The 16,083-nt window shown below is 41.9% G+C and overlaps 1 protein-coding gene across 8 annotated transcripts in view; it reads right to left on the reverse strand.

Annotated features, from left to right (window-relative positions):
* Positions 1 to 3,051: 3,051 nt before the first annotated feature.
* The window catches only part of LOC123502181 (poly(U)-binding-splicing factor PUF60-like), a 29,959-nt gene continuing 16,927 nt past the window's right edge, over positions 3,052 to 16,083 (reverse strand). For 7 of the 8 annotated variants that reach the window (XM_045251408.1, XM_045251409.1, XM_045251407.1 and 4 more), the window contains 6 exons: positions 14,722 to 14,802; positions 12,051 to 12,179; positions 10,501 to 10,671; positions 9,597 to 10,199; positions 8,990 to 9,179; positions 3,052 to 7,571 (listed from right to left, as the gene is read on the reverse strand). In XM_045251408.1, the coding sequence (XP_045107343.1) occupies positions 7,462 to 7,571; positions 8,990 to 9,179; positions 9,597 to 10,199; positions 10,501 to 10,671; positions 12,051 to 12,179; positions 14,722 to 14,802 (1,284 nt within the window). In that variant the 3' untranslated portion in view covers positions 3,052 to 7,461. The remainder of the gene's footprint in view (positions 7,572 to 8,989; positions 9,180 to 9,596; positions 10,200 to 10,500; positions 10,672 to 12,050; positions 12,180 to 14,721; positions 14,803 to 16,083) is intronic. The other variant, XM_045251410.1, reaches the window with a different exon arrangement.

Consider the following 16,083-nt stretch of genomic DNA (forward strand, 5'->3'; position numbering starts at 1 on the left):
GACAGGGCAGCAACACACATGGGAAGACAAAGGCATAGATCCATTGGCTAGGGGAGACCAGGGCAAACACAAGTACCAAAGCACTTACAGGCTGCACCACAAAGACTGGCTGGACTGTGGCTAGGGACTCCTGCACATTGGGTCAGCCTCTTGCTGATTGGCGACTTCCAGCAGCACAGCGAGTCCCCACTTGAAGCCAGTTGCAGTGTTACCAATCTTGCATCATTGCCTCTGCCATCTTCACTACCTCGGTATGCCATAACACTACCCCTCTCCCCACACAATAGTCATGACTATTCATCATTGCTGCTATCATACACATAATCCATCCACTACTGAGGTCTTTTCCTCACCCTGAGAGGACGGGACAAACAAGGTTCATCTACTACTTCCATTCCAGTGTCCACATTGGCACTAGTGGCACACTCTGTGATATTTTCTGTCTTTCTGTCGCTCTGTCTCGCTCCCCGGCAGTGATGTCAGTTCTCGTCAGCCCCCACGTGAAGCAGCCTTTCTCCATGCAGGCCTGTAGTTCACACAGAAATGCATGGTGCCGTTCTCCTTACTCACCAGGACCACTGGCAATGACTACGAGATGTCAAAGTGCTCCACTATCCCCTGCACTGCTGTCTCTTCCACCATGCATTGTATCTCTTCCCTCTTGGCCAATGGGACACATCGATGAGGCTGCTTGATTGGCAGACTGCCAGCAGTGTTGATGAAGTGCTGAACTAGCAACATATGGCCTAGGTCAGAGGCATCTTGACTAAATCATGTCTTCATACTCCATCAGCAACTTCTCCATCTCCACCTGCCCGGGACTCAACTTGGCAACACTTCTTGCTGCCAAATCTGCCACGTGCGTACATAGAGCAGATCTCATCCCACTTGCTCCTCCATCCACTCTTGCTTCTGGCTGTGTCCACTCCACACCTGCTGTTGTTTACCATGCTGCCTTGTGTTCCAGGGCTGCTACAGTGATGCCTGGCTCTCACCTTCCTTCACAATCCAGCAGTGTAGTTCCAGTCTCTCATCCTCAACATCTGAACCAGCCATGGGGCTCCACCTGTTCAGCAGCAGACTCAAGGTGCAATGGTACGATTTCCCCATGTACCTTTATCTGCATCCATCTGAGATCTACACACACTGCACTCTGAACCAGAAAATGCAGTCTTAACAGGCAGAGTTCTTCTATCAGCTATGAAGACTGGTAGCTCTTCCTTGATGCCACCCACCACGACCTTGGACATCATAGGGCTGCATAACGCTGTGCACTGGCCAGCGCTATGCACAGCTGCTGGTAAGACACAGGGAGGTGTTGGGCTGCCACTATATGCATTCTCCCTGATGAAGGTCTTCGGTGCACAAGTGTCCACCACTGGAGGACATGGGCGGCGGTCCACTGTGCCTGATACTCTGACTGCTGGCACAGTGACACAATGGCACTTTACACAGAGAAGGGCCTGGGAAGATCTGGCTAGGGTGTGGCTTGTACTACTGGCCAGGCCACATTTCACCCCCTTTTATCAGTATCTCTTGTAGCTGCTGGCAAGTAACGCAGTGTCCACAATTCTCATAGCAGCTCCTGACAGGAGAACGTGTGTGCACATCCTCTGGTGAGTGCATTCTTCACTCACACCAGCAGTCACTCTGATGGTGGCCACGCTGGCCACACCTCCAGCAGAGACCACTAAACTTACCTGAACAGGTGACTCTTCTCCTCTGCTGAACTTGGGTGCATCAAATGGGTAGTTGGCAAAGCTGCATAGTTGGAGCAGCAAGGTGGTGCTGCTGGGTCACTTGTGTAGCTCCAGATGTGGTCTCTCCCCTTGTAGTATACAGGAAGGTCTCAAACTCCATGGCCTCCACCTACAACCAGTGTACATCTACTGGGTGTGCCTGCTCTATGTAGATCTGCACCTGCCGATTCCCCCAGTGCATCTACAAAAGCATCCCAGGAGAGTGCCGTCACCATCTCTTTCAGGGCCACTGGGTACACTTGCTGCACCAGTAATTCCACACAGTGTGCCAGCTGTGGTAGTGACTCATCTGGGTGATGCATCAATCCAGCCCTTCAACTGCTTTTGGTACACCTCAGCTTAGAACACACTGCCAAACCGTCTCCTTAATGCTTTAGTGATTGTGGTGTATGATGCTCGTTGACTTGCCGTCATGTGTGCCAGGATCTCCGATGCTGGCCCATGCAGGATGGCCACCAGCTGCAATGCCTTATCTTGAGTGCTCATGCAGTCCTGTCCTTGGGCAAGCAGCTCAAACTGTGCTTGCAGCCACTTGCAGCGTTACCAATCTTGTATCATTGCCAACGCCATCTTCACTACCTTGAGCTGCCACAAGAATATACTATATATTTTTCTACTCCAAGTCTCTTCTTCATAACTCCAACATTAAATTTCTATCTATTCCAGTTTACTTCTTCACTTTCTCTAAACTTTCTTCCTTTTCTTAATTTCAATCCAACACATTCCTCTTTCCTGTCACTCCTCCCACTCCCTCCTCATAACTTCATCCTCCTGTTTCTAAACCTCCTTTTCATAACTACAGCCTCTTTCAAACCCAGTCTTCTTTATAACTGCTTTTCCTCAACTCCACACTCCTTTTTTTCTAAGAAGTCATCTACCATTAACGGAGTAATAATTTATAACTTTGAACAAATATTGTCACTCACTAGTGCTAATAATTTGAGATCTTGTTACTACAATTTTTTCAAAATTCCTGTCATGGACATTTCTCTCCTACTCACAATGCAAAATCCTTTTCAAACTACTATGATTATAATCAAGAATAATGAAAAATGCCCTTGATAATCCAAATTACCATCACCAAAGTCTGTTAGATGTTTGAATATGGTGGTGAAATGTTTGGGAGTGTAATTGATCCCACTTCCTCCCATATCTGTACTCCATAGCCTGTGTACTGCTGGCTGCCAGTACAATGAAACCAATAGGTATGTTGAAGAATGCAGCTTTCTATAGTAGAGATAGCAATTATTTACTCTATGCCCCCACTGGAACCCATCAATAAAATCGTGGGCATATGTACTTTTTATTATACACGTCTTGAAAACGTAGTCATAGTAACAAGATATGACAGATGACAACCAAGGAACCCAACACTGTTATGCCATACCACCCTCTGCCTACTGCTGTATTCCACTCCTTTGTTTCACCCACTGTCCTGCATTCCTCACTTTTCACTCTTCACTCCATACCCTTGGCTCACCACCAGGTAGCCAACACAACTCCATGCTTGGAGATATTACTGTGAAGGCTTACAGTATATAGATGAACAGTTAGGGTATTTCAGTGTCGGATGGTACTATTAGTACTGACCAAGGACTTGTACCTTCAAACGTTTTGTTCTCTCTTAACTATTTTCTCAGGCATGCTATAATTATTGAATTTTTCCAATGATCCATAATTTGTTAAGCTCTTAATGAGACTTACTAAATGCCATTGATAATGCCATTAAATTTCACTGGAGCCTGTTAATAGTCGAGGCAAGACACCTAAACGTTTGTAAACATGGACCAAGATTAAGAGTAAAAAAAAACCTTGGTAGACATTTTTCAAACAACAATATGTGAAGTTATTTTACCTTTGCATTAAGAAAATACATTTACATAATTCAAAGCAAACAATCAAAACACCTTTATGTGTTTCTATACCATGGCAATATAGTGTCACACATGGCTTAATGTGGCAACATGGGAAAAATTGGACTGAATTGCATGAGCTCCAAGCACCAAGCAACAAGATAAAGACAAATGGTCACATAATAGAGGCTTTGGCGCTGCGGGAGAGTTGAGGTGCGTTATGGAGCAGACTACATAGTGTAAATCTACATACTTACAGGCATGTGATCTGCCTGCATGTTTCCTGAAGGCCCCTAACTCCAGCCATTCACATCCTGATAGTGACAATAGGCCTTTCATCACATTTCATACAAAATATATGGATTGGACTCTTTAGATTTATAACAGTCAAGGTGTTCTACCTGCTTTTTCCTAAATACATAGTGAATGAGACTTTCCTAACATCAGAATTCAGTTATTTCCCACACGAATTGAAATATTAAACACATACTGTGAGTTACTCAAAGGCTTATCTCAGTTCTCGGTCACATTGAATCGTGTTTTTTTTCTATACAGTAAGTTATGAGCTTATCATCTTACACCTCTTATCTGATAAAGCCATTACTGCTCCAAAAACTCATGAAAGCAATGTAAACAGTGTACAGACACCATCACTAAGGAGATAATTACTCTATAAACAAAGAGTGTACCAGCTGCATGTTAATGGATGAGTTATGTATCATTGTACATATTGGTGACTACATCAAAAGCAATGCTGACCCCTGAGTTTCCACGCATATAATTTCACAAAGTCAACACGTTTCCCTGGGAATCCTACACATTTGCTATCTTATAGACTGTTTTCAAAAGCCACAAAGGTCAAGTTACTTTCACATAGGTGTTTTAACAATTTATGGTATAGAAGTCTGAAATAAATGTACGTACTGTGAAGACCCCTGGAAAACCAATAACTTCCTGTTGAAAGTTGTGCTAAGGTGCTGAAGCATAACTTAAAATTTTGTCCGTTGTCATCTAAACATTTCAAAAATACTTCTTTAGCATGTAGTTAATGAGATTGAATTGTACTACTGGCATTCTTGAACTATAGACAGACCAAAACAGAACAGTAATCTCTCCATCACTTCAACGAAACATAATTCACATTTTACAAACCCAAAGACAGGAAAAACATAGAAAAACACTGCAGGCCATTACACATTCATGGTGAACACAGTTCTATCTCCATATACAGTATAGTATTTGCATTAAACTTGCAATTTAACATGAATAGCCTCTTGCAGTAAGGGAGGAGGAGAGGAGACAGTCCTGCTCCCCACCAAGAATAACCATTCCTTATCCCCCCTTTCTGTCCTTGCAATGATGTTAATTGAACAAATAATATATAATGAAATAATAATAAAACCACCTCCTAAGAAGGTGTTACTGTCTCATATAAGTAAGCATTTATGTTCTATTAGCTTTTAATAATCCTTAACATGCCACACTTGAATGCCATGGTATAGGACACAGTCGTCACTCCTCACTCAGTCTGGAGCTAACCGCACTGTGAGTGGATCGTCTTTCTGTGTTTTTACCTTGTGACCTATACCACGGCATCAAAGCGTGGCATGGTAAGGCTTATAAAAACCTAATAGAAATAGTTTTGTGAGCATAAATGTCTATATGGGACATTAATACCTCCTCAGGAGGTGGTTTTGTTGTTAGCCTGCTAGTAACCTTATTACCATGGCAACAATGTCTCCCTATGTGTTCATGGATACCATTTCTTGGCCTGAAGTTACTCTGCTCATTGTTGAGTTTCTGAATACCAGCTCAGTGTGGTTCCCACCAGATGCAGCGTGGGTGTGCGTGATGTCAATGAGTCAAGTTAACTCGCATCAAATTGGATAAATTGTGTTATTCAATCGTATCTCCTTAGATATCAGTTGCATTAAATCAAAATCATGTTATTCTAACTCATATTAATTGAGAGTTGACTGTACTTTCAAAGGCTATCGACAAGATTAACTGGGTTTTTGTGGACTTTTTCCCAATGGTAAGACATAATTACTGTTGGTTTCAGAATTACTGTTGAACTATCAAAAAACAAAATTAAACAAAAGAAATAAATAAACAATAAATAAATGAAAAAAATAATACTATAAAAGCAGATAAGATCATAAGAACACCAGCATGTCTGAGAATACTGTCCCTTTTGTTCCTGGGCTGGGAGAGAGTTGGCAGGTTGGGTTGGTTTGGGTTGGGTTGGATGTACCTCCCACCTCTGTGTTAAGAGCTGCTGGCAGGGACGGGGTGGACTTGTGCTGCTCTACAACAGGAGTCTCAGAGGGAACAGGCAAGGCAGGGATGTGTGTAATATTTCATGGTTTAGTCTCAACTGATTCCAAAGTAAGAATTAATTTCAACATAAAAGATGCTTGGAATAACAAAATAATGATGTTCCTTATTCACATTATGGCATTCATATTTCTTGAACTAAACCAGAAATTATTATAACATGCCAATTATGGACAAAAAGAAATAAAAAACAACAATTTAGACCAGATGTATAATAGCTTACACATTTCCATAGCCAAGGAACATTGCCATAACAAAAATTAATCAATATAAAATCTGCCAACATTTTGTGTGTGTGTGTGTGTGTGTGTGTGTGTGTGTGTGTGTGTGTGTGTGTGTGTGTGTGTGTGTGTGTGTGTGTGTGTGTGTGTGTGTGTGTGTGTGTGTGTTGTATTGCTGGGTGTTGCTTGTCTTACTTTCTCTGATCAAGTGAAAATGTGAGAAAAAATTAGTTGGGCAAAAAAATTGATGATGGTGATAACAATGATGACAAAGATGAGGATGCATGAATGTGGTAACTATATAGGAATTGGTATTGGTAGTGGAGGTGATGAAGTGTAGCTTACTTAACATAAGCAACAGGTGATACGTGATACCAACCCAGAGATTAAAGATATATAAAAATACCAGAGATATAGGACTGAGAATAACAGAACTATGACTGACACCAGTTGATAGGTCATGTGAGAGAAATTGATGGATAAAATAGATAACATAAAGATGATATGAGGTAAAGGTGTGCAGGAGAAATGAATGACTGACTGATTGACTTTTAGCACCCACCCAAGTCCTGTCCCATTTATATAAAAGATAATCTCTTCCTTCTTACAGTGCTATAGTCATCATATTACTACCACTACCACTACTACTAATGCTACTCCTCCTCCTCCTCCTCCTGTAACTGAATGTAATGAGTGCATGATTAGCACAGTAAGTAATGTCACAGGATGGTTAGATTGGAGCCTTAATACAATGATGATGATGATGGCAAGGTGAAGGTGAAGAACCTGTCTTGTTGAGGTGATGCAACTTACTTCATTAATATGAGTGGAGAAGGAATGAATGGGCTATGAGAGAGAGAGAGAGAGAGAGAGAGAGAGAGAGAGAGAGAGAGAGAGAGAGAGAGAGAGAGAGAGAGAGAGAGAGAGAGAGAGAGAGAGAGAGAGAGAGAGAGAGAGAGAGAGAGAGAGAGAGAGAGAGAGAGAGAGAGAGAGTATCAAAGAACAATTATCATTACAGCCCAATTGAATGAAAAAAAAAAAAAAAAAAAAAAAAAACTAATAAAATCTTGGACATAACATGAAAAATTGCATCCATGGTATTGTATGTACGGTATAGTATTTGTTTCCCCTCTCATTCTCACTCTCTTTCTTCTCTAAATATATATTTATATATATATACTCATATATGCATAATTTACACCGACATTCACACATACACCTCAGTTTAGGAATAGTTCTTGACACAAGCACTTGTCCTGGCTGCCGCTGTTGGTGCTAAGTGGCATGGCATTATCCTGAGAGGTCATTGTGATTATACATATTCTGGTCATACAGCTCAGCCTTTACTAACCGCCCGCCAAAGTACCGTCCATTGAGAGCCTCTTGAGCTGCTCCACTCTCTGGAAGCAAGGAGGATACAAGTTAATATTTTCTGTTGTGTAATAAGAACAAAGAAAAACAAAGGAAGCTGCAAGAAGCCATTACTCCAACACATGACAGTTTTGCTTCTCATTGCACTCTCTAAAAGCAAGGGAGTTGTGAGTTACTGTTGTGCATTATAGGTCATGTTTTGCTCTGCTTGTTCATAAGTCACTACACAGCATCATCCCTTTTTAAGTGTCTCTTGCAACATGTAGAGTACAGTAGTAGTATTCTTAGTGCCTGTGACATGACAGAGTGTGGTGCTTTGTCCGGGCCCTGTATGGGATTGCCAGCCTGCTATACAGATAGTTGATAGATCTTGGGACTAATGAATGGAATGTGGTAATGAAAGAAGTGAAGAATTACTAGATTTTACATTCTAGTTATTGCCTTCCTTGGAGTGGGCAAAAAATTATAAGGAAGGTGCCAATTCAAATGCAAAGAATAATAAAGTACTTCTGCTTCACCTTGCCTCTTTTCTCATCACAATCCTATCACTTAATACTTGTGTTGATAAGTGAGAGTTTAAATTACCTGTGTGTATTTTTCCATATATGACCTTGTTTTTTCTCTCATCACAATCCTATCACTTAATACTTGTGTTGATGAGATAAGTGAGGGTTTAGATTACCTGTGTGGATTTTTCCATATATGAATACTGAGTTAAGGCTATCAGCTGATCAATCATAATCTATAAATGTTTAGTTAATAAATTCTTGAACCTATATATGAAAGTTAAGATTTACAAGAAAAAACTTATCAAATAGAAAACTTAAACCAACAGTGAATTTCAATTTAAAAGTAATCTTAAAAGTACATGACTAATTCAGAACTAGTCATGCAGCTGTATACAAATAACAAACATAACATGCCCTTCATATGGTTTCAAGAACTTAAGAGACCTTCAATATTCCAACAACCAATCTAGCTAGTGATCCACACTGTCTTGTCTCAGCCTCCAAACCAACTCTCTTAATCCCTTCAGTACCATGATACATTTTCATATTAATTTTGCTTACTACTTGGTGATTTTACACAGCTTCAGAAATTAAAGTGGGGGATTAAAATAGTAAAGACCCTGGCCATTAATCTTCTGACTTTCATAGACCCTTCCTAATATCAATAAAATTGTTTAATCATACCACACTCAAGGTAGAAATGCATCCCAATACTGAAAGGGATAAATATTCAAGCAACCTAACTCTTACCATTAACTCGTTCCTCACTACCATCCACTCCATCATTCTTTTATTTCCTTCTTTAACCATTGCTACCCATACACCTCATCCTCCTCAGTGAACCTCCATTACTTCACAACCTTTCCCACTGATGTCTTTATCCTAACAATCTTTCCACTGAGATCAAATCATTTCCTCCACTCTCTTCCTCTACCTACCTGATGGACTGCCAAACTCAACGAAGATCTTAACCAGCACTTCCGCATCCTCCTCGTCACTCTGCTTCTCCTGGTAGATAATGACATGCCGCACCGAGCCAAACCGCCCGCACTCCTCCGTGATCTCCTCCTGCAGCAGCTCATCTACCTCCTCTGCCCCCACCATGTTGCGCAGGATCACCACATTGGACTGAGGGGAGACAAATGTGCTTGGTGACTACCTGGTATCACTATGTTGGAGTCATGGGATAAAGCTTGGTGACACTGGACTGATGGTGGAGTAAAAGGGTGGTTGGTGATTGTGGCTTGTAAGGAGGTGCAGGCTGACTGAGATTTACAATGTTTATGTGAAGCTAATTTCTGTATATTAAATTTAAATATTTCTGAGGTTAAAACATCTTTTGTCCTGATGTATGAGTGGAAAAATTCATTTACAGATAAAAATCTTTCAAGTCATCCTCAAATATTGAAAATACATGAAGTGAAAAAAATCACCATCTACAGCTGTCCCAGTTGTTGCCTTAAGGAATTAACTCCTACTTGTACATCTCAATTCCACTATGGATGGAGTGTTGACAAGATAAGCAGCACCACGCTGGAGACTCACCTCAGACTTTCTCATCAGTTTCTGCATGACAAGGTGGCGTGCTGACTGGCCCTTGATGGACATGGTCTCCTGCTGCTGCAGCGTCTGTGGCTCGTTGTCCTCCATCAGCTTCTTGGCCAGCTCCTCTTGGTGTGTGGGACGCCGCTCCTCCACCGGTGGAATGCCTGGAGCAGGCCCAAGGAGGCCTGGGCCGGGGGAGGGACCTGGTCCTGCCAAGCCTGCACCCCCAGGCACTGGCAGGGCAGTGAGGACTGTGGGGGGAGGCAAGGCAGCACCACCAGCACCACCTGTCCCAACACCCAGGCTGGGCAAGCTAGTCACCACACCCACGGGGGGCACGGTGGGTGAGCTGCCTAAGACACCCACAGGCGAGGTCACTGTGGGCAGAGCTGACGACAGAGCCCCCACAGTCCCCACAGGAGGCACAGCACCCACCACACCCACCGGGGGAAGCTGCGACACAGAGCCTGGGGAGCTGCTGAGGCCCTGCACCAGGCCAATGGCGTTGGTGGCCAGGGCATCCATGGCCTGGATCTTGGCCGTGGCTGCCGCTGCTGCTACGGCTGCTGCAGTGGGCATCTGGGTGGGTGCTGAGAGTGGTCCCTGATGAAAAACACACACAAATGTTAGAGACACACCACTCAGTACTTCAGTTTGTCTCTCACAGGACACTACTTAATTTCCTAGAAAATATACTATATGAAAATGTAATGCTTGTTTCATGATTTCTGTCAAAACTCTTTCCCTCTCTTACACACAAGGACACATGTTACCACACACACATGCCCATCCACCCACGCATGCACATATCATCAACTACCACTCCTAGCACAATGTTCCTACACCAAACTTTCAACACAGTGTGTAGGCCCTGGTCACCACACTCAAGCAGCCATGTACTCACATAGAAGGAGCCCGGGGGAGTGATGGCCTTGCCCACCCGGAGGTACTGTCCCCCCAGGTCAAACAGGTTCATGGAGGCGATGGCTTCCTGCGCTGAGGTAGAGTTCTCGTATTCGATGAAACCATAGCCCTTGTGTTTCCCGGGTGTGGAGCCTGGCGTCAACATGCATTGCTATGGAAATGAGGGATTGTAAGGAGAACATCACGCTTTTGGTTATCAATTAAAGTTAAGACAGTGTCGACCGGGGTAATTTGGACCAGGTTTTGACAAACTTTGATACTGTTCCCACATTTATTAAGATAAACTTACAAAAATTTTATGAAAACATAAGCAAGTTATTACCTTTAAATCACTAACAAAAAAAAAAAAAAAAAAAAAAAAAAATCATTCATAGATTCTTCAGCTTTGAAGTAATAAGTGTGGTTCAGTTATCAAAAAAATGGGGTAATGTGAACCCCCCACCAGGGTAAACTGAACCATCCATGGGGTAATTTGAACCACTCTTTATAAATGGAAAAAAAAAAAAAAAAAAATATATATATATATATATATATATATATATATATATATATATATATATATATATATATATATATATATATATATAGAGGTAAAACACTCTATAATCATCAATTTGTAAGAGGATAGATAGCTGCGTCTGACCGCTACAACAAAGTTCGCCGAAACCGCTGATTTGGCAAATAAACTTTGCCGCACTTTTTTTTGGGCTACGATTCAGTGCTTTCAGTCATATAAGTGTAATTTCTTTCCTGTATCAATTTTTTTTATCAAACCTGCACAAGAAATGTGAAAATAGTTACTTTCTATCGTGAAATGCTCAAAACTTCAAAAAGAAATGTACATATGAATTTATTGTAAATAAGAATGAGGCGGTCCTAATTGTACCGGTTCGTTGGAAGGTCCAATTTTCCCCGGTCGACACTATTGACTTATTTATGTGTAACACCAATTTCTACAATAAAAATCCCACCAAGCAATAATTCAAGGCCATTTACTTACCTCAGTCATTGCATGTTATACTCTTATTATTCTCTTCTCATCTCTTTCTCATACATGCTCTAGCTGATATCTGGCCATTTTCTTTGAAGTATTTATCAAGATATTAAATAGTATCTCATCTCATCACACAACTACAAAAACCACTGCCTTCTCATCCTCCCTTGCTATTTGCACCAGACACTTCACCTTCATTGGACTGAATGCAAGGTAGGGCATACTCATATAGATGACACAAAGCAAGCACTAAACTTTAACCTTTCTATGTTGTTGAGCAATTGACAACCTGAGCCAACATTCAAGATCAAAAGGTGATTGAGTTCCGCATATCACTTACATCTATGTCTCCAAAGTCTCACTCCCTCCACAGTGACCCAAAGACTGCCACTTCTTCCTATTTAAACATTCTCTCCTTGACTATTACATAAAAAGTCACAGCCCTCACTTACAAATGTAACACCAGGGCACAGCAGGAGAATGACCACTAAGGGACATGTCTGCCTGGCTGTCTCCCTACTCACAACCGTCCTCACCTTGATCTTGCCGAATGCTTCAAACACACTCTTGATGTCTGTCTCTGAGAGGTCCTGGTGCACCGAGGCGATGTAGATGCGATTGTAGTAGTTGGCTTCCTCGGTGATTTCATCAATGACCGTCTGGGCCTGTGGACACAACACAGCACCATAACCAGGAGTGAACCAAGACTCACACACGCCACACCACACGAAGGACACTACACTTATCAAGTGAGAATTGTCACTAAACACCCACTACTGCTGCTACTGCTGCTCACTACAAAGGAAAGACAATAACAAAGCTAACTTACTGCTTGCACTAGGGATGTTAATTACTGGCAAATTAAGTTTGATTTAATGACTGATGAGGAATTCACAACATGTCGGTTAAGTTGGAATTAAAGATAGAATCAAATGCTGCGGTAATCTTAAGTTTACAAACTCAAGAAAAGCAACTCTGCAAGTATCATTCTATGTATCGAGTAATTAATGACAGGAAGATGAGGCAGCAAGAACACAGATTAATCAAGGCTTTCTACATTACACATGAACTTACACAAACCAACTACTGACCCCATGGAGTACTAACATGAGTCCAGCACAACACAAGGCAAGGAGAGTGAGAGGCTAAACAATGATAGCTAGGCAGACACACCAGAATGGAGGTGATGGGTAGCCTGAGAGCAATGGGAGCCAGAAATACTGAAGCATGAAAGAGTAGCGAGAAGGGCCATGCCTTTTGCCTACTGACTGAGACTGCATTCTCAGAGAAAGCCATTTCTTAAGAAAAAATTCAGGATGACAGAATATGTAGGATTAAAAATCAAAATACAAGTCTAGTCTGTAAAAGGCAAGCAGGAAACATCTGAGATACAAAATACAAAAGCAGTTGTTTTACTTCGAGATTTAAGATTTTGTTTAGTATTCTATTTTTGGATGGAGAGAGAGAGACACTTTTACTGAAGAACGTTAAGAACACCAAGAAGTTAGCTGGCATATTCACCCTACAAAATTATGTATTTCCTTAGAAAAATATGTGCTAGATAACATACTGCCTTGCCCACCTTCCTTTGTTATTCAAACACAGTTAAATGAGACATTGCCGTAAGTTGGAAAAAAAAGTTCCCAAGATTTGCATGGCAAGGAAGGAAAAGATAAAGAGTGATCTTGTGTGAGACAGTGGCACTGAAAGAAGCCCAACCTTTCAGATGAAACTGTGTCTCTGAGGTGTGGACAATACTACTGTAGCAGGTTGTAAGTAATGGAGGGATGACAAACACCTCACACCTCACACTCCTTCCACTCATAACACTAGCCAACGTGTGTTCACCACTACTGTGTGTGTGTGTGTGTGTGTGTGTGTGTGTGTGTGTGTGTGTGTGTGTGTGTGTGTGTGTGTGTGTGTGTGTGTGTGTGTGTGTGTGTGTGTGTGTGTGTGTGTGTGTGTGTGTGTGTGTGTGTGTGTGTGTGTGTGTGTGTGTGTGTGTGTGTGGTGTGGTGTAGTGTGGTGTGATGTGATGTGATGTGATGTGATGTGATGGTGTGGTGTGGTGTGGTGTGGTGTGGTGTGGTGTGGTGTGGTGTGGTGTGGTGTGGTGTGTGTGTGTGTGTGTGTGTGGAGACATAATTCACTCAAAGCTCATTGCCGTAACTCTTGGCTGACGTACATTTTGTCACTAACAATTCAAGTGAATTTCACAACTTCATAATTTGAAAACTGATCATCATTTAGAGGAATTGATCCATGCTTCCATATTGATTAATTTGCTACTGAATAATAAACATAAATGTAAAACCACTGCAGCATAACAACTGAAGGATTGTAGGCACTCTAAGCACTGAGGGGAAAGCCAAGACAAGACACAAGCTGAGGGAAGACAGACAACAGGACAGAGGACAGAAAGCACCAGCGACTGAGGGAGAGCAGCATATATAAGCCAGTACTGGAGGGAGGGGAGGGGGTGGCAGGATGATGGAACACACAGACACTAACATAAATCCTCCCCTCCCATCCCCACTGAAACTACAGACTTCCTCATTTCACCAACTACTGAGTGTAAGTCCAACCTTCTATACTAACCCACATACAGCACACATGTTAACACTCTGTAAACACACCCTGACACATCCCTCCCTCACCACTCACGCCAAGTACACGACCCGCCACTAAGTCCTCAGACCCAAGGGACAAGACGAACACATGACAATGCAACAGTTATATATTTACAAGAAGGAAGGCAGGAGTGGTGTGTTGAAGTATCACCTACACTCATCCAACAAGCAACAACTACCCTGGCAGTGAGTGAGTGAGTGAGTGAGTGGACAACAGGCACAGGTGGTGCATGGCAAGTGTGATAAGAGGTGAGGTGAGGTGAGGTGAGGTGAGGTGCTGCAACGACACAGTCTCAGGTTGTAACAATGCAGTACTGACAGGTGACTGGAGAGGAGGATACAATAACACAACAGAGTACACAACACTCATCATCTCAGAGGTGTGACTATCATGGAAAAAAAGTCAAAAAGAAAATTTAGCACTGCACACAATATGGAAGGCAAAACAAATTGATCTGAGTGAATCTGAATTTCGGTCCTCAAATTTCCTCTCGTGTGATCTGAACCAGTAGAGAACCATTACAATGGACATCATTTATATCATGAGAGAATTCATTAAAAAGGCAATAATACTTGCACTGTCTGTCGTCCTTGTCATGGTATGATGCTTCAGAAGTGCAACATCACAGGCACTGAGGCCCTGTGCTGTCGACCATTTCTGTCAATGGCAAGTGAACCATGAATTTCTAGAACATCTCAACACAAACGTGCCACACAATCGCAATCTTTTATTATTGTTTTGTTCTGTTCACTAATCCTTATACTGAGCTATGGTACTACTCTGTGCAGTACCTATTTCTTCAAACTTTCAACTAGGCAGGTGTTTATAGTTAAGTAAGTACTACAGAAATGACTGATGGGCAGGGAGAGCTGGCTGGGTGGGTTGGCTAGTCAAAATATTCAAGATGATGCAAGAGAAGGGAGCAGCAACTTTATATTTAGATTAATGAAGAAGTAACTTTCTACCAGCAAATATTCAGAAATCAACTGGATTCTCTACCAGAAGAAAAGTTTATTAATAATCAAAGCCAGATTTCAATGTAGACATCACATGAAAAAGAAAACAGTTAATGGATTTATTTAGAGGCAGGCAAGTAACAAAAAAATATCTACAAAGTTTTGACCAAAATACTGAATGAATTTGAAAATCTTGACCTTTACTTTTCGACAGAGAGAGAGAGAGAGAGAGAGAGAGAGAGAGAGAGAGAGAGAGAGAGAGAGAGAGAGAGAGAGAGAGAGAGAGAGAGAGAGAGAGAGAGAGAGAGAGTGCGCAATAATAACCAGACCATGTAGTGGCAGTAAAGTCGGAGAAGGTAATAGGAGTGGAACAGACTGAGAGTCAAAAAACTAGCAGAGCATGAAAGACAAACTCAACTAGGGCAGGTTCTGAACTTCTAGTGAGCCACACCTGCCACCACTGAACCACTCACATGCAGGGAACACTCCTCCACACGCACGCACACACACACACACCACAGGGAGACAAAGGCAAACAGAACAGTACCATCTACTGTCAATGTGTGCTGTCTGTTCTGTTTGTAGTGAGATTAATATTGTGAGCTTTGTAGTGATAGTTGTACAGTTTGTGTTCTCTGCATTGAAAACCCTTATCAAAATTTTTTTTAAATGTAAAAACAGATTATGTACTATGAAGGGAAACCAGAGAATTGTGTGTTGTAATTGTAATTATTTGTTTTCTTTGTGGTGTGACAGCTGATGTGGGGGACAAAAATGCATCTGTGTGTTACTGTTATGGCAAATGTACTACAGCTTTAATTCATGAAGGGCACAGCTAACAACTACAGTTAGGAACAGCACAGTGACTTCAGGCACTGGAGGAAAAAAAAAATTCAGACACAATTCTATCTGAGAGGTGTGGACTCTTGACACTTTGACACATGGACCATGATTCACTACTGACAAGAGAAAATTTGAGTCA

The sequence above is a fragment of the Portunus trituberculatus genome, chromosome 10, assembly GCF_017591435.1.
Source record: "Portunus trituberculatus isolate SZX2019 chromosome 10, ASM1759143v1, whole genome shotgun sequence".
NCBI lineage: Eukaryota > Metazoa > Arthropoda > Malacostraca > Decapoda > Portunidae > Portunus > Portunus trituberculatus.